General features: G+C 42.7%; 3 protein-coding genes across 12 annotated transcripts in view; 1 reads left to right on the plus strand and 2 right to left on the minus strand.

Annotated features, from left to right (window-relative positions):
• Nucleotides 1-97: 97 nt before the first annotated feature.
• Nucleotides 98-10,529, minus strand: LOC139364673 (DnaJ (Hsp40) homolog, subfamily C, member 7). 4 transcript variants are annotated; one of them, XM_071101607.1, is made up of 15 exons: nucleotides 10,239-10,529; nucleotides 9,651-9,734; nucleotides 6,567-6,655; nucleotides 6,298-6,422; nucleotides 5,955-6,068; nucleotides 5,685-5,759; nucleotides 5,470-5,588; nucleotides 5,195-5,348; nucleotides 4,816-4,980; nucleotides 3,414-3,505; nucleotides 3,208-3,281; nucleotides 2,808-2,954; nucleotides 2,481-2,633; nucleotides 1,942-2,019; nucleotides 98-1,812 (listed from the first exon to the last, which is right to left on the minus strand). In XM_071101607.1, exons 2-15 carry the CDS (start codon nucleotides 9,722-9,724, stop codon nucleotides 1,775-1,777), a joined length of 1,497 nt encoding a protein of 498 aa, XP_070957708.1. In that variant the 5' UTR covers nucleotides 9,725-9,734; nucleotides 10,239-10,529; the 3' UTR covers nucleotides 98-1,774. The 4 variants fall into 4 exon arrangements, with proteins under 4 accessions (XP_070957708.1, XP_070957707.1, XP_070957705.1 ...); XM_071101606.1 differs by having other exon boundaries at nucleotides 1,942-2,022; XM_071101604.1 differs by having other exon boundaries at nucleotides 1,942-2,022; nucleotides 10,316-10,504.
• On the plus strand, nucleotides 9,057-13,091 carry LOC139364674 (NFKB inhibitor interacting Ras-like 2). 5 transcript variants are annotated; one of them, XM_071101608.1, is made up of 4 exons: nucleotides 9,057-9,169; nucleotides 10,904-11,022; nucleotides 11,136-11,377; nucleotides 11,653-13,091. In XM_071101608.1, the coding sequence occupies exons 1-4, from the start codon at nucleotides 9,096-9,098 to the stop codon at nucleotides 11,893-11,895; spliced, it is 678 nt and encodes a 225-aa protein (XP_070957709.1). In that variant the 5' UTR covers nucleotides 9,057-9,095; the 3' UTR covers nucleotides 11,896-13,091. The 5 variants fall into 5 exon arrangements, with proteins under 5 accessions (XP_070957709.1, XP_070957713.1, XP_070957710.1 ...); XM_071101612.1 differs by having other exon boundaries at nucleotides 9,095-9,177; XM_071101609.1 differs by having other exon boundaries at nucleotides 9,099-9,173.
• Nucleotides 13,092-15,702: 2,611 nt separating this feature from the next.
• Nucleotides 15,703-24,747, minus strand: part of LOC139364677 (zinc finger protein 385C) — a 105,148-nt gene continuing 96,103 nt past the window's right edge. For 2 of the 3 annotated variants that reach the window (XM_071101613.1, XM_071101614.1), the window contains exons 7-9: nucleotides 22,274-22,372; nucleotides 21,605-21,694; nucleotides 15,703-21,154 (exon numbers count right to left, since the gene is read on the minus strand). In XM_071101613.1, the coding sequence (XP_070957714.1) occupies nucleotides 20,927-21,154; nucleotides 21,605-21,694; nucleotides 22,274-22,372 (417 nt within the window). In that variant the 3' untranslated portion in view covers nucleotides 15,703-20,926. The remainder of the gene's footprint in view (nucleotides 21,155-21,604; nucleotides 21,695-22,273; nucleotides 22,373-24,747) is intronic. The other variant, XM_071101615.1, reaches the window with a different exon arrangement.

Here is a 24,747-nt window from a genome sequence, read left to right on the forward strand (position 1 = left end):
GTTTGTTTATTTTGACTTTGTGGCTGTGCTATTTAGTGGAAACTGTCCGGTAATTTAGAGCGGCCCTGTCTGGACTAGAAACAGATGAAAAAGGTGGTGAATGTTAATTTCTTTAATATTATTACCTCCGAACAGTTAAATATATTCATTTTTTTACTCATTCACCACCAGCCATCTCCCCAAAACACCAAACAATTAGTCTGTCTTGGATCCTAAAATATTTAGTACTTTCTTTGAGCTTGGGGTACACACCAAAAAGAATAAGGCCAAAGGATATCAAATAAATACCAAATACAAACATTGACAAACAGCACATTTGAAGGGGGAAACAAGAGGCCTACTTTATTTACATGGCTGTTGGATAAAGACTCCATAGTCAAGACTGTTGAGGGCTTCTTGAGAGCAAGTCCAGGATGGGGATGCCTTCCTCTTAAAAGTGCACCAAGAGATCTTAAATCAAATTTAAAAAAGAACCTCTACTGAACCTCTGTCATAGCAATTGTATAAGCTCTTTTATATTAGCTGCATAATTTACACAGGGCAGAGGAACCCGGGCCTGAATAGTTTAATACTGCTAGGGGCATAGCCCATAGGCAACCTACATTATACTAGGGTATACTTTTAAACAGCATGGGCAAAATAAGATGTTAACTCATTTGACAGTTTGCCTAGACACGTTCTTGATAACCCCAATCATAGACTGTATACATAGTGTGCTGTAAGTGAGATGGTGTTGACTGAGCGGTTGCTCACATTCAGCATACACAGCCAGTTAAATATATAGATGTCTACACAGTATCTTATAAAATGGCAAGTACAACCAAATTCATTTCCTGAGTTTGTGCCAAAAGGATGTTGTTCGTTGGTGCCCCTTTTCAGTCTTTTCCACAATAGAGGAGCATCCTCATCTCCTGGTAGTGGCTCTGAGACAGCCAATTTACAATAAATATACATAAAAAAAAATAAGAAAACAGTCAAACTATCAACACAAATAAACACTTTACATTCCAGTAAAATGTACAATGTAGCAACCGGTGAATGGCAACATCAAACATAAAACCTGTGGTGAGGAAGCTGACCACAACATGGCAACAGGCCTGGCATAGTACACCAGCACAGCCATCTTCTGACTGTACTTAAGCAGTAGTTTATGGATTTAACTCTATTTACCCCAGGCTGTTATGGAAAATAATTAACTGTTCATATAACATGATGAAATGGAGAACACTTTCATTAAGCAATCATCCACAGCTGCTAAGTCATCTTTTGGTTGTTGGGTATAAAGTAGGCTGCCCACACAACATGCAAGTCGTTCAGTTGCCCATGGTATTTTGCACCATTAAATACTGGGCAAGATATGCATGCTTTGAATACTGCTTGGACAGTAGGTCAAGTGTAGGCAGGCGGTTTAAGGAGTTTTGTCTCAGATTTCCCCATCTTGAAGTCACATCTTGGCCCGAGCCTTCAGAAGGCCACAGATATCTGCACAGTCCCGTTTAAAAGTTCCATTATGAGTCATACTTTTTTGGGCCAACTGTTTTTATACAAATTGAATTTCAATGTTTTTATTGTTTGACAAAATGAAACCAAATATCAAAATAGTATTAGTCTTCAATGGATGCTTGCATCATTCTTTCGTTGCATGATGTGATATGACAGAGTCCAACTGAGGAACAGCCAGACAAATTAAAAATGAGGGTGGAGTTGGGGGGGGTTGAATCCATTTGAATAGAGTCCATGATTGAGCTACTGTATAAGTACTAGGATCCTCCAATTAACCAAACTGGAAGAAGAAATTTCCTGGTCCGGATGCTACAAAACAAAAGTGTAAATTATTCAACAGAATCTGAAATATGCTGAATTGTGATTTTTTTTCTTCTTTTCTAAGTATATATATATATATATTTAAACACTGTTTCCTACAGCTGTTTGTATACATACATTGATTAGCTTCAAAACTATAGCCCTGGCCGCCTCCGCCACCAAAGAATGCCTTGAAAATGTTGTTGGCGTCAAAATCTGCTGGGGACAGAAACACATTACGAGGATCAACATCACAGCTGAGGGAAGCAGCCAGTACAATCTCACCACAAATTCATTGTGTAACAGTGTAAAATTAACGTGGTAAACACCCATTTACAGCTCTGAAATACAAATGGCTGAACCCAGTTGGTGTTTAAATCAAGTCAAGTAACAGTAATTTAGTCCCTGTTAAAGCTTAAATACGTAAAGGGGGAGAGCGGCACTTTTCGCCCCAGCACCTTTATTGTTTTGTTGATGAAACAGAGCAGAGGAGCAGCCAGCATCATAGTAAAAAAAATAATGCCAGTAGATATTCTGCTATTCTATTGTGTGTGAAATGATGTCCCGAGGGTATGAGAGACCGTTTGTTATTTTTCGCAAACAGACACGGCAGTTTCACCCCCTACCCCACCCATCCTCCCTTGAAACAGGTTCCCCTGCTGATCTCCAGCCCTCACCTCCCATGTTGCCTGTGTCGTCCTCCATATCGTGACCACTGTCGTAGCGGGATTTCTTCTTAGGGTCAGACAGCACAGTGAACGCCTCGCCCACCTCCTTAAACTTCTTCTCCTCTTCCTTCTGAACCTCAGCACTGGCCGAGCTGTGACGGTCTGAGAGAGAGAAACCAGGGCCGTCAGTCAGGGGGAAATGAGAGGAGGTACAGGAGTGGCTAAGTTAAATGTTTTGTTTCCCCTTTGCATTGAAATACATCTTCTGACACTGCTTTTTTTATGTCAGTAAAATAGACTGGATAGTTGAACTGAGAAATGGGCTCTCTTAGCTACCTGGATGGTGCATGAGGGCCCGTTTACGGTAAGCCTTCTTGATCTCGTCCTCTGTGGCGTTCTTGTCCACTCCCAGCACCTTGTAGTAATCTTTTCGCTTGCTCTTCTTCAGCTCCAACTGTGCATTCTTCAGGAGGTGCTTGTGTTCTAAGGAAAGGAGGAGTTAAGAGTGAGACGACAAAGATAATATTAATAACAAAGAGCAGTTAGGGCGCCATAACAGCAGGAGGAGCTATATAGTAATTCCACCCCTCAGAGACCGACACCTGAGACATTGCGTCATAACAGGGAGGGTGGGGAAACAGGAGTGTGAAGCAACAGAACCCAGACAGAGGTGTAGCATGGTAGGCTGGGATGGAGAGAGGGGTGGTCGAGTCACACCAATGAGACACAGACATACCTTTTGTTTTCTCTGTCTGGTAGACCTTCTCATAATCCCTCACAGCCTCATCGTACTCCTCCTTGTCCATGTAACTGAACACAGATGTATAGAAACAAGCTTGAAAGATCATAACCATATCCGATGAATATCCATATTCTTGCATATTCTTGCATGCTCTCGAACCACCACACATATTGCTAGGAAACTAAGGTTGATTGACGTACCACTGTGCTCTCCGTAAATAGGCCTTGATGTAGGTCTCATCCAGTTTAACTGCCTTTGTGCAGTCTTCAATGGCCTGGTCTATTTTTTTCAGCTTTGAAAGGGGGGGAAAAACGGAAATAAAAGAGAAAAAGAGTAAGGGAACTGGGGAATGTGCAAGGAAGCGTGCGACAGAAGAAAAAGAGAAGAAATGCTGGCCTAGTTCTAGATAGAGAAAATGACGCAAAGTGCAGAGCACAGCTAAAAATACACACGGTAAGAGGGGCCTCGCTGTATGAGAGGTGTGTGAGAGTTTGTGGCACGCATCTGTGCACGGGTGAGTGTGAGTGCACGTGTGAGTGAGAGAGTATGCGGGTGCCCATGCAGAAGGCCACCTCCGCAGCCAGTACAGTAGCGCTACATTGGTCCATATGAGTGACTTCCTGGAGGATTTACAATCTAACAGGTACATGCTGCCAGGAGACATTTTGAGCAGAGTTAAACAGGTATAAGGCCCTTTAAAATATGTTTTGCAGGGAATTGGGATGGAATCACAGGATCCAGACAAAATAAATTCAACATTAAAAAATATATTTTACTTAGTAGGAAATCAACTAAATGTATTGAACTTATTAGAAACTGAATTAATTTGTCCAAGATTATTACAAGACATGCATCAGTGATTCACATTTTCCTTGAACATTCTGAAGAGGCGACGGCTCAGGAATGCCCGTGGGTGTGCATGCTTGTCTACCACTCTGTGTAGCCGTTAATGATGATGCTAATGTCATGACAACCGTCTTCTGCGAGGTGGAAAGGCTTTCCCAAAAACGTACAATGAAATATTAAACACAAAGTAGCCTATGACTGCCTACCTGGCAGAATGAGATCATGGATTATCAATCCAGTGGCCATTTGTTTTACAAACTCTGAAATGACATGAGCACTACAGAAACATCAGAACCAAAAAAGGTCCCAAGCTTGTGCACAGCTGAATTAAAAGGGTAAGTACACCTAAAAACCCAAATTTCTTACATTTTTCACAGACCTCAAAAGTGGTCTCCTGCTGTGCTTGTGGACAAAAATAAATTAAAATGTGGATGTTATATCAAAAGTGTGATTTGGAGAGCGAAAACCGGAAACAGATTCAGACAACAAAAAATGCACAGATTTTATAGGGACCTACAGGTATCAAATATCAGCTGCCTGGCTGAAAAGGCAAAAGAACCACTGTGTAATTGAAAACAGCAATACCTCATTTGCAAGCAAACGGAGAGCCTTCCAATGAAGACTAAGATGATAATAATAACAGGCCGAATCAAACTGGGGGCCCAAATGGCAGAAACGCCACGGCTGCATAAGACGAGATAACATGGTATGGCAGATGAGGGGTTCTCCTCCTGGTGCTGTGTGTTTGAGCCTCACCTTAGATCCCACGGTGCCCCTGTTACAGAAGAGCTTAGCATTGGTTTTGATGTTGTTGGGGTCTATGGTCAGGGCCTCCGAGTACAGCTCGTAGGCCGCATCATAGTTCCCGTCCTTGAAGGCCTTGTTCCCATCCTCCTTCTTGGCTTTGAGTGCTTTGGCATTCTGGATGGAAAAGAGAGAGCACTTAGCAACCTCTGCAAACTTAAGGTGTGTCGTCAGCAAGCTAGTAGTGGAGACAGAACTGGCTATAGTGTTCTGTGGCTACCTCTTACAAAAGGATGGAGGCAATTTGTCCACATTAGCATAATTATTATGCAGGTTAGTTGAGCCTAATTGCAGGGCTAGAGTCCTGGTGGAAGGTGGATGGAGGACTCACTCTGCAGGCCAGGCGAGCCTTCTCATGGTCAGGGGCCATGCGCAGGGCCTGGACAAAGAACTGGACGGCCTTGTCAATACAGTCCTCATAGTACAGACAGAGACCACGGACGTACAGGGCATCGCCATTAGTAGCGTCCATCCGCAGGATATCACTGAGAGAGGAAGACAAAGAAACAAGTCTTACATGACAAGATACATTTCCAATGGTGTGCATCAGCAAGGGAAATTGCCTTTATGTAATGGTTTTCCAGGCTCCAACAATGTCTTGTTTACCTGGCTACTGACTGGGCCTCTGGGTAACGCCCCAGCATGGCCAGACACTCTGCTTTCAGCACCTTGAACCGATGGCAGGCTGAGGCCGACTCCAAGGCACGGTCCATGCAGAACACAACCTGCACAGTCCAGAGAGAGAAACATTGTCATATCAAATCTAGCACCAATCTGCCATATTTGCTTGATAAAAAGACAACATGCAGCCAACAGCCTACCATCCTGAAGTCATGCTTTTCAAATCCTAGTTCAGCCATCTTTTCATACTCCAGGACAGAATCTGCATTCTTTACCTGAAAATAGATTCAAACATATGCTTTCATGTAAGGAAGCCGCTACACTGCCTGATGCTTAGATTGAGGAAAACAAAACTCATGGAATATCTGTCACAGTTAACAAAGGATTTCAATTACTGTAGAGCAATTAGCTCTTTACAATGCATTGCTGTTAGGACCTAGTCTGCCAAACAGACTGTCTGTCTGACCCACCTCCTGCTGTGCCTGGCTGTTGTCAGGCTCCAGTTCTAGAACCCTGTGGAAACAGCGGCTGGCTGCCATGGCGTTGCCCAGGGACAAGTGGCACTTCCCCTCCCGTAGATGACCCTGTGGGAAAGTTGACTCACAGTTAACAGGCAGAAACACTGCCACAGGCAGGGAGGAGACCAACCCACAAACCATGACTCATATTTCCATTACCTTACCGTTGTACTCATCCAACTGCCAGACATATTTGCCTATTATGAGATGAGACAAACAGGAAGGTCTGACTAACTTGTCTGCCTAGGAGGTAGCTGGGTATTCAAAGCTTGCTACGCCTGGTGGCGGACCCTACCTTCATGAAAGTATCGTCGAGCCGCACTGCCTGCTGGGAGTCCTCCAGCGCCTCTCTGTGCCGGCTCAGCATCATCAGTGTGGCCGCCCGGTTTCCATAGTAACTGGCATTTTTAGGACACATGTCTGTCGAGAACACAGTAAAAAGAAGAAAAGTCACTCACCGTCGTTAACAAGAATAGATGATCCTCTCACCCACAGAAAACAAAGATGTTTCCCCTCTATAAAGAGAATATCCTTTGCAGTTGATATCACTGATGGAATTCTTACCTATGGCCTTGGTGTAGTAGTTGAATGCTTCAGAGTAATCCTTCTTGATGTAGTATGCATTACCTTGCTCCTTGAAGCTCTCCGCTTCCCTGGATGACACAGAAATAAAAAAAGGCAGAAAGTGTTTGAGAACGAGGCTATTTATTGACATTACCCAAGAGAGAGTTCTGAGTAAAACTGCATAATGACGGGATGTGCATGACTAATTTAGTACTCAAACCGATGTCAAAACTCCATCTTTAACCAGAGATCAATTTTTTTTTTCAAATACTGTTAAACTATTTGGTCAATTTCATCTTGAAGATAACATTCAATTTGCTTTGACTCTAGTGTTCCATTTGTACATGTGCATTTGCGGGACACAACAAAAAAGAAACCAAGCATCACACAGTTTTGCTCCCTAACGTCCCTTTCCCCTCCACGCCTCACTCGATTGCGTTCCGGCCGCTCACTCTACACGCGCGTTTTGGAATAATTGCATAATTTTCTGAATTTGGCTATATTGTAAAAATTCATTTTTTTTTTTTTTAAAGAGTTATTTGGTCTTAATTTAAGGTTAGGCATACTGTGAACAGTGTGGCCTTTTCCCCTTTACTCTCACTTTCGGTTGTTTGAAAATTAGCTCCAAAGTATTGCTATTTTTAAAACAATCCATAGAAAGTTTGCAATTTCAGTTTAATCCACCAGAAAAGACAGAACAAATATAAATAAACTAAAATACTAATTGATAAAAAATAAACAATGTTTTAAAAAAAATTATAATTCTTGTAAATTATATCATAAATAGTAGTGGTGAAGTTGTCACACATGCAGCTAGCAAAAATAATTAAACATCTGCTCTACCCAAAATTACAACCAACTAATTGAGGCCTTACTGCAAAAAAACTGCAGAGGCAAGTGGAAGGGGGGAAAAATAAGGTACTTGTCTTTTGGCCCTAGATTTCAAAATAGTTGGGAAAAGATTTGATGTACCGATTCCATGTCACATTGTGTATGAACTGATACACAAAATTATGTCGGATTCAAAACTTAGAATGTTTTCATTAAAATTATTATAAAAATGTATTGCAACCTAATATATATATATGAGAATAACGGTTCCACTTTGCATTATTCTGTTCCATTTTATTCTATTCTATTACGTCATGTTTTTTTACTATAAAAATAGGTGTCTTGACTGTGATAAGGGCTCAGGAAATAGTGTCTTGTCTTCTAAATGATCAAAACAAGGCTATGCCATTGCACAGCCATAGGCTTCTACACGCAAGCGCCACACCGCTGAGGTTACTACCTCTATGAAGATGGAGTTCCACGATATATAACCAGTTGATATTACAGATTCAAGAAATAAATCATAAATGTCACTTTATTTTGACTGAATAATAATCACAATATGGGGCAAATTTTGCGTTTAGGATTAGCTTGCTCTGAAAAAATATATACCGCGAGTGCTCGGTCAAAAAAGGTCAAATGCCCATCCCTAACAGGTCGTACTGTATCCTCCACAGATACACAAAATAGACCAAGTAAATGTGAAAAGGGACTTAGAGGAACACCTCGAGGTGCATTTGCGAGTAATCAATGACTTCATCCTAGCCTGTGTCGCAGACTGCAAGGAGGAAGGATATCACATGATATCACAAAACAACTGCATATTATAGTAACAGCTGACAAGCAAAACAACAGACAAGGGACAATACTAGGATGAAAGGTCTTCTTTAAAATCATAATTCACTCTGGTTGTAGACCAGGGCTAATCTAAGTCTATGATAGACTATCAGATTGCTTCCTGAACACAGCTATTGCTGTTTCCAAACATGTAGGCTGGACGAGTTAACCTTGGTGTGGGGGTGGGAGAGGACGGGGAAGGTGCTGCGCAAAATCATCTAAACATAGAAAGAGCCATACCAGCAGGCAGTGAGGGGTCTCATCCAATGGAAATATAGGACCTGAGAGGTAGTAGCCACGTGGGTATTTTCTGGGTACAGCTCACAAACAGAGCAGCTATCTGAGCTCAGTGGGAAATACAGAGGCAGATCACTAGGAACCACATGGCAAGAAAAGCCAGGGAGGGGGCAACTGCCATAGCTTTTTCTTGGAATCTCGTCATGCTTCAGTTCAGATCACAATTGGAGCAAGAAAGCAGACAATGAAGCGAAACTGAAAATAAAGGCAATTTTCCAAGACAATGCCTTGCTCTTGTAATGTTTCATGTTCTTGAGGAAACAGGACAGTTACCACTATCACCTGATCATAACAAATTGTTGGTTGTTGAACTTGTGGCCCCCACTTTTGCTAAGAGAAAAGTTATGACAATTACTAGGGGTGGGAATATATTAGCTAGGCCCAACGTCATTTATATATGGATCTGGCTAGGCCTAGTTGACAACCTCGGAAAACATTACAGTAAAAAAATGGATCACACTTCAGGCATACCAAGAAGACCATGTCAGTCAATAGTATGTTACCTCATGCAAAGCCTAACTTATAGCTAGCTAGCTGTCTCGTTGAGGTCATCAAGACCTGAGAATGTTCTGGAATGACGTCACTCAGCGAGGACGAGTGGGCAGAGTGGAGCAAGATTTGGGGGACTTTTCTGGCTCGTGCGTGGGTACATGGCAATATGGCAGTACTAACAACAGTTATCTACGTTAGCTAGCTAAGTAACTAGTTAGCGAAATACATTTGGTAAAAATTATAGAACAAAAACATTAACCATAGGCTTTGCGACCGTCATAGCTAGCTACTAACGTTAGCCAACTAGCTAGTACAATAGCAAGCTAACGTTAGCTAGCCATAACACACGTTGATGCAAACTGTCACAAACTGTGACTAACTTTGTTGGTTAGGTAACACTAACACAACAGATAAAGTCCACTTTTATCTTTGTTGGTATGGATTTTTGAAAAATAGAAAAATGGCTAACGTTAGTTAGCTAACCGGTTAGCAAGGCCTACTTCCCGTGTGACACAAAGCCAAAGCAAACCAACACTAGCCAGACCAAGATTATAACAACATGACAATGGCACGAGAACAATCTTAAATCTAATGTGTAACATTTGTTGCACATTTTCCGCAACGTACCTCTCCAATTCTTCGTCGCTTAGTATTTCCATTTCAGGATCCATGGTCACATCGCAGTCATCAACCGTCGCCATTTTGCTGGGACTGAGAAGGTGGGGGGGGGGGGGGGGGGGGGGGTTGATTGACAGCCAGACAAGACGATCGATCACTGAAAGTTAGTCCTGAACAAAACCTTTTTGTTCTACCAGCATCTACTATCTAACATATGGAATTGTTTCAAGATGGTCATACCAAGGATAATTTAGATATTTGATTTGGAATTTTAGGACCAATTTAGGTATCAAAAATATATATAAAAATGTTTTTTTGATAACATTGAATTTGGCCTTTCTGCTATTAGTCAATATAAACACAATGGATTACAGATGTATACATGGAAAAACATAGGCAAAAATGAAGTTTGTTTTGAAGTGTTTGTCCTTAAGATATAAGAAAGATCAGGCAACTTTTTTAGGCACTATACGACTTCCATACATTCTGCCATAAAATGTTTGAATTAACTGGTACCAGGCTACCTTCAGGCGAGTCTTGTGAGGCTTACGTCCTAAATCAAAACAACCGACACGTATGAGTTCGTGAGAGACTCACCTTCATCATATCAGTGTGTAGCCCAAACTCTTCGGAAAAAACAGACAGAAGTTGGCAGATCGGCCGTACAGTCTCACCTTAATTCCCCCATAGTTTTTGGCCCACCAGGAGTTTGCATTGGCAAGAGAGCAGAAACAGACACCCAGCCAGGGTAAAACAATGTATGTTCGGACAGACTATTTTTGTCAGTAAAAATAGAGTAACATTCAACCTATCTCGCTCTATTAAAATAAAACATGTCCATGCCTTCCATCCTCTGCGGTTGTGACTCAAACAAGTCTTTCAACCATCGGACGCTAGAGGTCGCAGTTACTTTAAGTAGTGAGGGAGACGTTACGTAAGCATTGTAAACAGGAAGTATTTTTGGATAGTGGCGTCTGGAATTTACGGGAGCGGTGTAGTTACATTTTAAAGGTAAAAAGTTTGCAAGGAAATCAAATGTTGAATTGAGTTGTTATCTGGAAGAACATAACAACGGCCATGATCAGTTAAATAGAATCGTTAGCTAACTAAATAGATGCTAAACGTTAGCATGTAGCTAGCTAGCCCAACTTTTGCTACGGTCATGATAATATCATGTTTTGTGTGTGTCTGTCTGCCTGTCTCTTTTTTTCCATGCTAGCTGCAGAGACAAGACTGTCATCTGACTTGTTATTCAATTACAGAGTTACCAAGAGACTGCTCATCATCATGGGCAAGAGTTGTAAAGTGGTGGTGTGTGGTCTGGCTGCCGTTGGCAAGACTGCTGTTCTGGAGCAACTGCTGTATGCCAATCACATTGCGGGTAAACAATTAATTTGTAGGACGTAGGTAGATCAAGGACAATGTTGATGTTTTGACTACACAGATCATCTGGTCCCATTGATATCTCAAAGTGCCCCCCCCCCCCTCCCCTAGGCTCAGAGCCCATGGAGACCCTGGAGGATATCTATATTGGCTCCATAGAAACGGACCGTGGCACTCGAGAGCAAGTGCGCTTCTACGACACCCGGGGTCTTCGTGATGGTCTGGAGTTCCCTCGCCACTACTTCTCCTTTGCAGACGGTTTTGTCCTGGTCTACAGCATCGACAGTAAGGAGTCCTTCAAACGCATGGAGGCCCTCAAGAAAGACATTGACCGCTTCCGTGATAAGAAAGAGGTAAGGACTTTCATCGATTTCAATGGTAGTTGTAAAGCACAGTGTCGTGTAGGCTAGTTAAATAACACTTCAGGACAAAACAGACCCTGCTGATGAACGGCCGTCCTATCAACTCTGACTGCAGACCATCAGTGGTAGGGTTAGGGGAAAATAATAAAGTAAAATAGATTTTTTTTTAAAGATGTCCTAATGATCTTATCTACCCACCATACTTCACTTGCTGATATCCAGGTGATGCGAGGCTGTGCTAAATGGATGAGACAATCTTTCCACAGGTGACCATAGTGGTGCTGGGCAACAAGCTGGACATGCAGGAGCAGAGGAACGTGGACTCTGAGGTGGCCCAGCACTGGGCCAAGACAGAAAAGGTGCGTCTGTGGGAGGTGTCTGTGGCAGACCGGAGGACCCTCATCGAGCCTTTTGTCCACCTGGCCAGCAAGATGACCCAGCCCCAGAGCAAATCATCCTTCCCCCTCAGCCGCAATAAGAACAAGGGGAGTGGCTCTGTCGATAGCTGAGGGAGAAGGGGGTTGGTCGCGGGAGGCAGCGAGGGTTGATGAAGAATGAGAAAGATTTCAGGAGACAGGGAGTGAAAGAGTAGGAGAGGAGAAACACAGTAGGCCGATTATTAGCCTATTACAAATACAGGCAATTTTAGGTCTGAACGAATGCACACCGACTGAATCAGAAACCAATGGTTTCATGGAGATTTTGACTGATATTTAGACTCATATTTGACCATTTAGGCTGATCTTTGATGACAAGTAAATGACATCAAAAGTAACACAACTGGATAATCAAGAGGGTTGTTTGTATCATGGAGGATACATAAGGGATTATATTACTGTTAGTTAATCAGGAGATTTGTTACACTACTGGCATGCCATCTACTCAGATGAAATATGGAAACTATTTTAGCATGGATGATCTGCATTTTATTTTAAGTTACAGTACATGAAACAAATCCATATTTTGGAGAATTAAAAAAACATTCCTCTATTCTTTTAGAGATGTCAGAAAACATGTTACTTCCTTTTGAGATCGCTTTGAGTTTTAAAATGACATTATTGTCTAAAGATTTAAATTGTTGTGACAGACTAGCAGTCTTATGTGATGTCCCTTGGTGAGCAGGGTGTTTGATGAGCTTCCTGCCTGCTGGACAGGCCCTGATGTGGCGACTGAGAGAAAGAGGCTTGCCTTGACTGTTATATCTATGGAGCTCTTGACCACAGCCTAAGCACGCTGAATTATCTGTACTTTATCAGAAACTCCTTACTGTCCTTGAAAACCATGGGGCGTCCTTGATCTTTGTTACTGAGCTGTTAAACACCATGTTGGTCAGACGAAATGCAAATGTATTTCATTTTCAAATTGTTTGTCTGACCGAAGCCCTTTAATGCCGTATTAGGGTCCATAGTTATTGTGCAACATTTCATGTGTGTGTCGCTGAACAAGAAAGATGCCGTGGCCTAGTTTGGATGTAGTTTTTTTGCTTTGTGACTATTCACAGATCTTTATATTTGTGTTATGTTTTTGACGTTGTGAATTTGCATCTTTATGTCTGTAAAATTGAAGTGCATATTATTTTCATTTTTATTGGGGCATTTATACTGATGCAATATAGAGCACAGTATTCATCTTTAAAAACGTTCTGGAGACTGGATAATCTTTTGCATGCCGTGTAAACAAATTAAAAGATTCCCTCTGCATCTAAGTTGAGGCTGTTGTGTATATCTTTTATTTGCATGATTTATGAAGTAATGAAACATAATACAAACATTTGAATGTCTTTATTAAAATATTCCTACATTGCGCTGCCATCTCCACAGATCATCCCTGTGAGCTAGGATAAAGATCTACAGAGATCTCTGAACTTTGCTCAAATCCATCCAAACTCTGCCTCCATGTCAGAAATGTGGAGAAGGAGAGAGAAGTCTGAGTAGTGTCACAGAATAACTCTTTCATTTTCAAAGGGCAACATTTTAAAGCAGCTTGGATGACCAACGATTCAACTTCTTTTCTCACTGCTGGTAGGTAGCCTATTGGTTTGAGATGTGAGCCAGCAACTGAAGGGTTGCCAATTAAAATCCTGGGTCCAACAGGGAAAAATCGTGCGGGAAGTGAGCTGGCAACTGGAGGGTTTCTGGTATCAAATCCTAGATTCCTTCTGTTGTGCCCATAAGCAAAGCCCTTAACCCCCCACAACAACAGCCCCCTGGTTGCTCAGTGTGGCAGCCCCCAACACCTCTCCAACAAACCTGTATGTGTGTCCCTCGGAGGGGTTGGGTTAAAAGCGGAAGTCAAATTTCAGTTGGACCTTGTGTGCAATTGGCCTTTTGTTCTTTAGTGGTGATTGCTGTGAGTACATCTGTACAAATCCATTATAAAGGCTTCATCTCTGCCTTTGATGTAAGATACTTCAGACGAGATTCTTTGTAATCTATATTTAACTTGACTTTGACAACAGTCAGGTTAGGTAAGATTCCTCTCCCCAGTAATGAATGGCATTGGTTCTGAGGAATAGGTTGCTGAAAGATCTATTCTATACCGTTGGAACTATACATCTAAATAGTTCAGGCACAAAAAAAAACATTTTAAGTGGCCCTTTTTTTACGTTGAAACAGTGTTGTAGTAGGGATAAGTCCCTGTGGTGATGAGAATTCTGCCCTACATAAACTGAGACAAGGTCAGACATGTTTATGTAGAGCAAATGAAGCTTTCAACAGTTCCACATGGGCCAGCTGACTGGAAAGGTTAATGTAAGCTAATGAGAAAACCTCAAGTGGAACGTCTCTGAATAGATACTATACTCACCTTCAGAGCGCAAGCAGGTTGTTTTAAATGACGAGCCAGTGTGCTGATGATGTTTACTAAGAACTTGTGCATTTATTGAGTCACATGTATGGATCATTATAAACTAGCATAGAATTACAACCCACATTTGTCTTCTTACACAGTACATAAGGTACAATAACTTTAACACAAAACAGCCTCCAGGACCCTATATAACCCGCCACACTCTCATACATTTTCTTATCTACGTTTAACAGAGGGCAATGAACCATAAAACATCTCACTCTCTATATTGATCTCCTGTTAAAATGTGACATTTACCACACGGCTTGAAATACACACTGTGAATACTGCAGAGGGGGGCGAGAGGAGCAGTAGATTTGTGACTTGTCCCCGTTGTGATTTATGAACGCACCTCTTCAACTAGACTACCGCCAAAACCATTTCCCCAAGGATGACACTAAGACAAAAAATACAGAGGTAATGTGCTTTTATCTCTACTCTAATACTGTTTTACTGTCATAGCAAAAAAAAAAAAAAAAGATCCTTCCTCAGTGCTGCAACTGAGCATCGAGCTAGTTTCCCCCAGGGACATACAGAGGACCAATGGGATTTCTCCCTCTTTCTTTTTACAGTGGAGATTATTTATCTCAACCCTGGCAGTTGCTATAGTGACCTTCTAATCGCAGCCTTTCCCTCCCGACACTATGTCTTCAAGAGGTAGTGTGAGATTTAAGGGTTTGGATAGAGAGAGGACAGCACACAGGTTGAACAATGGACTCGTGATTTGGCATGATTTTTTGACCCTAGCCTCTGGACCAAACACAACCCAGATTCCAAACAGGTTCCCTGTTATAAGGCCAGATCTTTTTTGATATGAAATCCCTCCAGAAAGCTGCAGCTGCCGTGGCCTGCTGCAAAGCTAAAACTGTCACAGAAGAGATGATTTCCTCCTCTTCACAAGAGAGGTATGAATTTATGGCCATGATTTGGTGGCAAGGGAAAGGTCAAATGTTGATGAAATAATGATTTTGATGCTCTGTGACAGATCAACATTAACCGGGCCCCAAAGCAGTTGGTGCAGCTCATTCCACCTGAATACACAGAGGGCGAGTTTACATAATCTGCTGTAGGACAATACCTAATGAATGTAAACACACAACATGTCATTTTGAATCATGTTTAAAATATGAGTTGATCATGCTGCAAAGCAATATGCTGTGGTGTGTGTGTGTGTGTGTGTGTGCGTGTGTGTGTGTGTGTGTGTGTGTGTGTATGTGTGTGTATGTATGTGTGTGTATGTGTGTGTATGTGTGTGTGTGTGTGTGTGTGTGTGTGTGTGTGTGTGTGTGTGTGTGTGTGTGTGTGTGTGTGTGTGTGTGTGTGTGTGTGTGTGTGTGTGTGTGTGTGTGTGTGTGTGTGGAGAGGATCTAACACCTTTGACATTAGAAAGCGGGACATGTTGACAAGTCGTCTGGTTCCAGTCAATCGCCAGACACTTAAAGGTCAATAAAACACAAAGTGAGGCTGAGGAAGTGAAAGATCTAATCGATTTATTTCACTATCCAACTTCTCCCTCTGTCTATTTCTCTCTCCCCCATTTATTTCTCTGTCATTCATATCCAACCTGGCATTATCTATACAGACGGAAAAAAAAACAAACATTTAAAGCAAAGACTCAATAGCGTGTCAAATGATCTTACTCTCTATTCCACCTTACAATTCCTATTGTACATCATGAAGATCATTGTAATCAAATGTACTGTGAACACAGTGACAAAGGTGCTACAATAAATACTGGTCATGTCCTCTCATAGAATATCTTCTACATCGTAGTACATGTTTTGTAATGTACCATAGGCTTTAAATGGAACACAAGGGCTGCATTTACACAGGCAGGCCAATTCAGTTCTTCAATCAGATCTTTTTACATCAGATCTTTTTCAGAGCTGATCTGATTGGTCAAAAGACCAATTCGTGAAAAAGAATATCAGAATTGGGCTGCCTGTCTAACCGCAGCCAAGCAGTCACAGGTATTGATATGCACTGTACAGCTTGACGTACACACTGAACTGACTCCGTGTCCTTGTAGGGTTGATACAGAGAGGGAGGAACCAGGTACTGACAGACTGACCGCCACAGCAAAAGAAACGGGTGTCACTTCACAGCATTCAGGTAGAGATCAATATATCCGTGTTGTGGATATGTAGGGGTTTGTGGAGAGGTCTTGCAAGGTTCCATGTTTCTTCTGTCATCCCGAGACTGGCTTCAGGCATGGATGTGATCACTTGACTTGAACTTCCCTGGTTTTGGCAATGGGAGAGGTGTGTTTCTGCTTACCTAACGTTTCCACACGGGGAGAGCTGGCATAAGGACCTACACTGGTAGTGACAATGCTGTCCAACTACATTATGAGAACGGGCTCCACTTCCAATTAACAAGGACATGGGTGGGAAGCTAACAAATGAAGAGCTGATTGAACTAAATTCACATCATTATGGTATGCTTGTTACAGTTCATTACAGTCCAGAAGAGTCTCCAGACAGACGCGGCTTTGATGATTGGCGTCATTATGGCAAGAGACTGACTCTGGCTTCTGTTCAGACAACAAGAGCACATGACACAGGACCCGCTCTGTACACGAAGGACAGAGAAAAGCTGTGAAGAACAGAGCTGAGCTGAGCTGTGGTGGTGGTCCAGAATCCAGTACCGTTCCGTGATATTGTTCAGAACCTAATCTCTCTCCATTATCTCGAGCCGCTCCAGAGTATGATGTTATGATGTTCTGCCCACTGAAACCATCTGGGTGTGAATACTGTGCAGATAATCCAGAATATCATTCAGACTGTTGATCCTCAGCATGTCACTCCTTTCTCTGTCAATAGCCCTGTTTATACCTGCTGTTAACATGCAACCTTCGTCCTGATCTTGTCTGTTTACACTTATAAGATCGGATCACAATGCGTCTTTTAATTGTCTACACTGGTCTAAAAATGTGGGCACAATCAGAATGTGAACAAGATCAGGACAAAGGCAGCAGGTTGGAACCAGGTATAAACAGAGCTAATGAGGCAGGACTCGGATGGGGGCAGACACCTTTCTCCATTCACCTTCATGCAATTATATTTGCAGCGTTGAATGCCTGCTGTGAAAAGTAATTTCTAAAATAGGGGGAAATGAAAGCTGTGCTTTGACATAAGTGATATGCAGATCCTATACCAAGGAAACTCAGTTTTGAGAAACGCCAGCTCCTCCCACCTCACCGGCAGTAGCCTCAGTCAACATGGCTGCCTTGCAGTTTCATAGCCTGTCATTACATACAGCACATGTTCTTTTACTGAAAGAAATAGGTCACTGGTAGACTGATAGATAATTGACATTTCACCACACTGCAATTGAAGAGAATGTGATCCTAGTGCTTTGTTTTATCCATGGTGTCAGATTCCTTATTATACCCAGGACTGAGCTCTGTATCTGGGCTGGTCTATCCATGGTTCCCTTGGCTGTGCACAAGGACGGAGGAGTGAAAAAGAGAGACAAGGACACACCACAATGTCCTTCTACATGACCGTCATATTCCGTGTGTGGACATCTTACATCAAAACTTCTTCAATCCTGTTCTGTATGGCTATTGTTTCACGTCATCCACAAGTACAGTGTATGACCCGTCTCTACGGCGATGACGTTTGAGAGGCTCTGATTGTGTGGATGATTGTATGGTATTAATGTAGCTGAAACTGTAAGCCCTGAGAAAGACAGAAACTGACCAGCGGTTGACACTCTTGGGATATACTGGATAATTACATCTGAAAGGCATTTTTTGTTCCACATCTATTGTGTGATGTCAATAATTAAATTCCGTAATTCAGTTCAAATTTGAACAAGAAAAATAAAAATCACTCAACCAACTTTTGATTCAACATTTGTCTCTTTTGTAGGTTAAAAAACAAGCACAGTAAAACCATGTAAATAAAACAAACAGAAAAAACAAGCAAAGTATTTTTCCTTTCCATGTACAGCGTGTGTCTGCTGTAGCCTACATCAACAGTCTACCCTCAGCTAAGATAGTGTTTCATCAAGATAAAGATAACAATAGCAACTCTGATAAAATGTCTATATTTACTCTATATTTTCTACATAGATAATTTGCCTTCTCTATATGCATTTATTTATTAAAAATGTCCTTAAATGTCTGAATACCATAGAGTTCCCATGTAAAGACAGACAGACAGACAGACAGACAGACAGACAGACAGACAGACAGACAGACAGACAGACAGAACGAACACTGGAGATCAATAGGCTGGCTGGTTCACTGAGTAACTTACTGTGACTGGAGAGAATCACATTGGTATGGCAAAGAGACCTGACGGCTTGGTTTCATATTCCCAAAGACAAAGGCCTCAGAAACATGTACAGAATCAAAGAGATTCGAAAAGATGGAGGAGAGACAGTGCTGGGTTTGATCTAGAAGGGCAATAACATGGTCTTCACTGCAGGTGGCGCTGCTGCGTCACACACATGGAAATACTATTTCACTGACTGAACTGAAGGGAACAACAACTGCATAGGATTTCCCCCATTTTGCTGTTGCTAAAGTAGACTGGTTGGGTGTAAGTGTTGGGTTTGGTAATAAACCAGCAAAGAGAGTTGGTGTTGGGATAAATCAGGAGCCCCAAGTATTGGGTCTGGTCTGGTGGGAGCTATTGAGTGTTCGTTTCAAGGTGGGTCTACTTGTTTAGGAGAGAGGGGCATGGGAATGTGATTATGTGTTCTACTGCGCTTGAGACATCAATAACATTGGCTGTTCTGTGTAATCCATATAATAGCTGTGTCCTGTTCCTCTTGTAAGGTGAAAGCCCAGCAATGTCAACACAGAGAGAGGGCTGAAACATCCATCCCACAGTATGAGAGCTGCTATTTATAGCTTAGCTCAACCCACAGTCACAACATGAGCATGAGATTGACCATCAAGGGAAATCGCATCACAACAACCCATCAGTTCAAATGACTCTTAGCACTGGCCACTTGGAATTTGCCTTTCAAATACAGTACGGTAGGCTGTAGAGCATCTCTGTAGAGGTACAGATACATTGTTCCGAATCAGATAAAGCCACCTCCCCACATCCTATATTCTCCTACTGTATAACCGTTCGAAACATAGACACATTGATTGAACGTATTGCTTTAAAAATGTAACTAGATCTGAGATTTAGATTCAGACCTGTCTCATGGATAATGACAACGATACAATTGAATCTTTACAAGTTGATTGTTTGTGTGATTGAAAAATGCTCAATCAAACTGGCATGAGTTTATGAAAAATCACACCAGGAATAACAACAACAAAAACTAGAACATATTTTCATTGCTTTCATAAGTAAATCTGTTTAAGGTGCTTTTAATGTGGTTGCCATGGCACTGTGCTTTGTTTCTTTCCCTCCATTCCTGATGATCCAATCAGTGATCTGGGACATGTGTTCTCACACCCCCATCATCCACACATCTCTCTGCGCAGTGGAAACCTTTAATTGAGGATTGTAAACCCATCAAGTAATTTCCACCCCTTAGTGTTTTTTTTTTGAGCAAGGGGAAATTGTCATTCACTGCTACCCATCAGCTCCTGCTGAGATAGCTCAAGAGAAAATTAAGGACTATGGCTCAGGGAGTACAATTGGGGGATCAAGCACTATAAAATCACTGGGATACAGGGAACCATGGCAGATTACAATATAAGACAGCCAGGCTTTTAAAAATTATTTTGTGCCTCCCGTTCCGCAACAGGAGAAATAGAGACAGTCAGAACCAATGCACCAGCGCTGCTACGGAGCAAAGATCTTTAATGAGGCAGATCTGCAACTTGAGACAAAATCAAGTTGACAAGCTGACCTTTTCAGCACCTTAATGAGTGCTTAATTCTGAGAATGCAGGGTAAAAAATGAATTATGAAAGGCCATGTTGGGCTGTGACGCAAAGAGAGAAAGAGAAAGAGAAAGAGAAAAAGAGAGAGAGAGAGAGAAAGGGCTTCAGCATCTATTCTGCACATCAATTTAGAGCTCTGGGTTCCAATGACAAGAGCCCAGTAACAGGGTTTGGGAGATAGGAGTTTGGTGGAAGGGTGTTGGTGGAAAAATTCATATTGTTCATATAGTTCTGACAGATCCCACTCATAGACTTGGGTCCGTAAGTCTGCAGAGCTGCAGGTCCACATATGGCTGAAGACAGTCACAAGCTCAGAGAGCATTGGGCTCACCTGCTAGCATCCCCAGTATCGACCCACAACAACAAAAAGCAAGCCAACCAATTATAGAAACAATGTTCTGAGGAGTAGCATGACGTAAAGGGACCTTATTTGTGGCAACCACACTAAACAGATACATCTATTTTTGTTCTCTAATAAATTACACAATAATATTAAGAATCCAAACCAAATCGACCCATGAAATGGCTGTGTAAGAGAGAGGCCTCCTGACTGCACCAGTATGTCCCTGGAGACGTGTCCTGTTCCTCAGGCCACCAACCACAGGAGAAGGAGCAGACAGATGGGGCGTGGTGGAGAGGAGGCGGGGTCTTGGGGGTGTGTCCTCCCTGACAGGAGCAGTTGTTAGCCTCGTTCTCTCTGTTCTCTCCATCCTGGCTCCTGTGGTCTGCATAGTTTGTGCGTGGCGTGGCCCTCGTCATGTCAGTCACAGTAATGGAGGCGGGGCAAGAGGGTTGGTAGAGGGGGACAGAGGGACGGGGGGCTGTACTGTGTCATTAATAAGGGGAGAAGATGATGGAGGGGTGCGTGGCCCTCAGGGGCCCCGGGGCGGGTCGGAACAAGGTGGGGCTCAGGAAGGGCGTCTGAAAGAAGGTGGTGCCCGCCGGGTGGCGCAGAGCCAGAGGATTGGTTGCCATGGTGCACAAGGTGGGCTGGGTGAGGGGGCTAGGCAGGAAGCCAGTGGTCAGGCTCTTGGTCAGCTGCTTCTGGAAGGCCAGTTTGGTCTGAAGGAGAGGAGGAGAGAGCGAAGGAGGGAAGGAAAGTAGAGAGGAGAGCAGAGACGGAGAGCGCATGTCATTTCTTGAAGCGCACATATTTACTCAAAGTAGAGCACACATTTGCTCAGCAAACAGGGAACATTGCTCTTTTAGCACACATCGTTACCTTGGATTAAGATGCTCGTACATTTCTCCATACTAATATCCTTTCCCTCACCACAACTACCCTCTTGGGAACTTGCCTTATGAACACTCTCACACGGTCAAGACAAAAGACAGAACTACAGACACACAGACATGCTTAAACTCCAAACCCTTTACAAAGTTTACATTAGAGCATTCGTTTCTGGTGCTGTTCAATCCCCCGCACCTAGCCTGTTCCAGTGGTTAAGCCAGCTGTAGCCCTGACAGCCCACTTCTCCCCTGTCCCTGCCTGCACTGGGCCCTGCCACTCACCTGAGTAGAGAGAGAGGTGAGGTTGTACTGGCTGAACATTTTCTTCATGGCAGACACGGCCCCGCCTGCATACCCAGCCCATCTCACATTCTGCAGGGAGGATGGGAATAGGGGGCAGTGGAGGAGATGCAGAGGAGGGAGAAATAGCGATGTGGAGGTGGGGTGGAGTGGAGTGGAGGAGATGGGGAGAAGGAGAGGTTCGAGGGGAGGTTCGCACATAACAGGAGTACAAAAGTGATTAACACAGAGTGCTGATTCAGGCTGCAGGCTTTGTCAGTAGGGGTGCTGGGGGTAGTGTTGGGGGTACTGCTGGGGGTATTTCAGCCTTGGATGTCTCAGGAACATGGGACCCATTCACTACCACAAAGCAATGTCCTTAACCTCTCTGACAGCATGGGCACACAGGCAGGCATGCTGCTTCTCTGGAGAGACAACCATATAGGAAGGAGCAATGAGGTGCGTGTGTGTGTCAGGGTTGGGGACAATTTCATTAAAGTTCAGTCAATTCAGGACATAAATATACATTTTATTCAGAGATTGAACAATATTGGCCATTATTTTCTAAGACGATTTTCCAAATGTATGGGTCTCAAACTTTAATTAACCCCCAACCCCATGCAATGGAGCGTGTGTGTGTGTGTGTGCATCTGTGTGTGTCCCGTGTCTCACCGATAAGCTGGAGGTGGGCTGGCTCTTGTTGTGGGGGCTGAACTTGGGTTTGGGGGGCTTTCCTGCCAGACGGTCCTTGTGTCTCCTGCTGTTCATGTGCTGAGGAGATCAGAGGAGAAACATTAGTCTGCTAATCTAGTTTATATGGTTGGATTTATCTAATAGACCATGATCTACACCGAGTGAACCAAACATTAGGAACACCATCCTAATATTAAGCTGCCCCCCCCCCCCCCTTGCCCTCAGAACAGACTCAATTTGTCAGGGCATGGACTTTAGAATGTGTATAAAGCGTTCCACAGTGATGCTGGCCCATTTTGACGCCAATGCTTCCCACAGTTATGTCAAGTTGGCTGGATGTCCTTTGGGTGGTGGACCATTCTTGTTACACACAGGAAATTGTTGAGTGTGAAAAACCCAGCAACATTGAAGTTCTTGACACACTCAAACCGGTGCGCCTGGCACCTACTACCATACCCCGTTCAAAAGCACTTCAATCTTTTGTCTTGCCCACTCGCCCTCTGAATGACACACACACACAGTCTATACTCAATTGTATCAAGGCTTAAAAATATTTTATTTTTAACATGTCTCCTCCCCTTCATCTACACCGATTGGATGTGGATTTAACAAGTAACATCAATAAGGGATCATAGCTTTCACCTGGTCAGTCTGTCATGGAAAGAGCAGGCAGTCTTAAGGTTTTGTACACTCAGTGTACAATATTTAGAGGACACAAAAACCACAAAGAGAACCACTACTTCCCTCTATCTACAGTACGCATGTCTATTTCTCTCTCCGCTGTTCCACTATCAACTGGCTAATCCTAGTTCATCAGAGGAGGTTTTAACAGTGCCATTGGAATACACTACTAAGGCTTGTTGTAGGCAAGGTTGCTACACATGCCCACATATATACTGTATCTTTTCCATGACCAGCTGGTCTGAGAGAGCTGCAAAACCTTCCAGAACCATCCCATCATACGATTACATGTACGACTTAATAAACATCACCAGGGAAACAATTACCCGAAACAGCCTCGAAAAGAGGTTCAATCATACCCTGTGCCGAGATTACCACACCATAAACACGTCAATATCCTGCAATAACATACTGCAAACAGCTCTTACAGGCTCAAATAGACCATTCTGAGTGAATCACCATACCATCTGATATACATCTGCTTAGTGTGGGAAAACAATCACAGCATAAAAATGTAAAATGCTCATACGATGCTTTTTCCAGAATGGCTTTATTGTAATAAAAATGCAGTCGCTGCGCCAGGTGAATTCAAACGCACATTTCCACTGCTAGCATCACCTCAGGAGTTGTAAACCTTCTACTGTAACATGTGCAAAGAGCATTTAATACGTTTGTTATTACATCATGAGCCCTGTGCTACCTTTAAAAATGGGAGGGCTGAGGTAGTGATGTCATGGGTACAGTCCAGTCGGAAAGTATTCAGACCCCTTCCCTTTTTCCACATTTTGTTACCTTATTCTAAAATGGATCAAATATTTTTCCCCCTGATCAATCTACACACAACACCCCATAATGACAAAGCAAAAACAGGTTTTTAGAAATGTTTGCTAATTTATTAAAAATCGGAGGAGAAGGGCCTTGGTAAGGAAGGTGACCAAGAACTCGATGGCAGAGCTCCAGAGTTCCTCTGTGTAGATGGAAGAACCTTCTAGAAGGATAACCATCTCTGCAGCACTCCACCAATCAGGCCTTGATGGTAGAGTGGCCACTCCTCAGTAAAATGCACATGACAGCCCGCTTGGAGTTTGCCAAAAGGCACCTAAAGGACTCTCAGACCATGAGAAACAAGATCCTCTAGTCTGATAAAATGCAGGAATGGCTTTGGAACAAGTCTCTGAATGTCCTTGAGGGGCCCAGCCAGAGCCCGGACTTGAACCCGATCGAACATCTCTGGAGAGACCTGAAAATATGATGCTCCCCATCCAACCTGACAGAGCTTGAGAGGATCTTCAGAGAAGAATGGGAGAGACTCCCCAAATATATATGTTCCAAGCTTGTAGCGTCATACCCAAGAAGACTCGAGGCTGTAATCACTGCTAAAGGTGCTTCAACAAAGTACTGAGTAAAAGGTCTGAATACTTACGTAAATTTAATATTTGAGTTTTTTTTATTTTTATACATTTTCTAAAAAACAATTTAATACATTTTAAAATAAGGCTGTAATGTAACAAAATGTGGAAAAAGACCCTGAAAATAATTAGTCCAACCAAGAAATCAAGTGTTAAGTTTGTTTGAAGAGGTAGTTCAATAGTCTGTCCCTTCAAAGTCTATTGTAGAGTGACCTCATCTGTCTGCTCAAGTCAAATAAAAACGTATTCATCATGTGACAGGATACACTTGAAAAACAGATTTAAATCTCAATGTGACCTTCTCTGGTTAAATAAAGGATACATGAATAGAACTAATAACTCCACACAGAGCCAAAAACACTG

This window comes from Oncorhynchus clarkii, chromosome 13, assembly GCF_045791955.1.
Source record: "Oncorhynchus clarkii lewisi isolate Uvic-CL-2024 chromosome 13, UVic_Ocla_1.0, whole genome shotgun sequence".
Taxonomy (NCBI): Eukaryota; Metazoa; Chordata; class Actinopteri; order Salmoniformes; family Salmonidae; genus Oncorhynchus; species Oncorhynchus clarkii.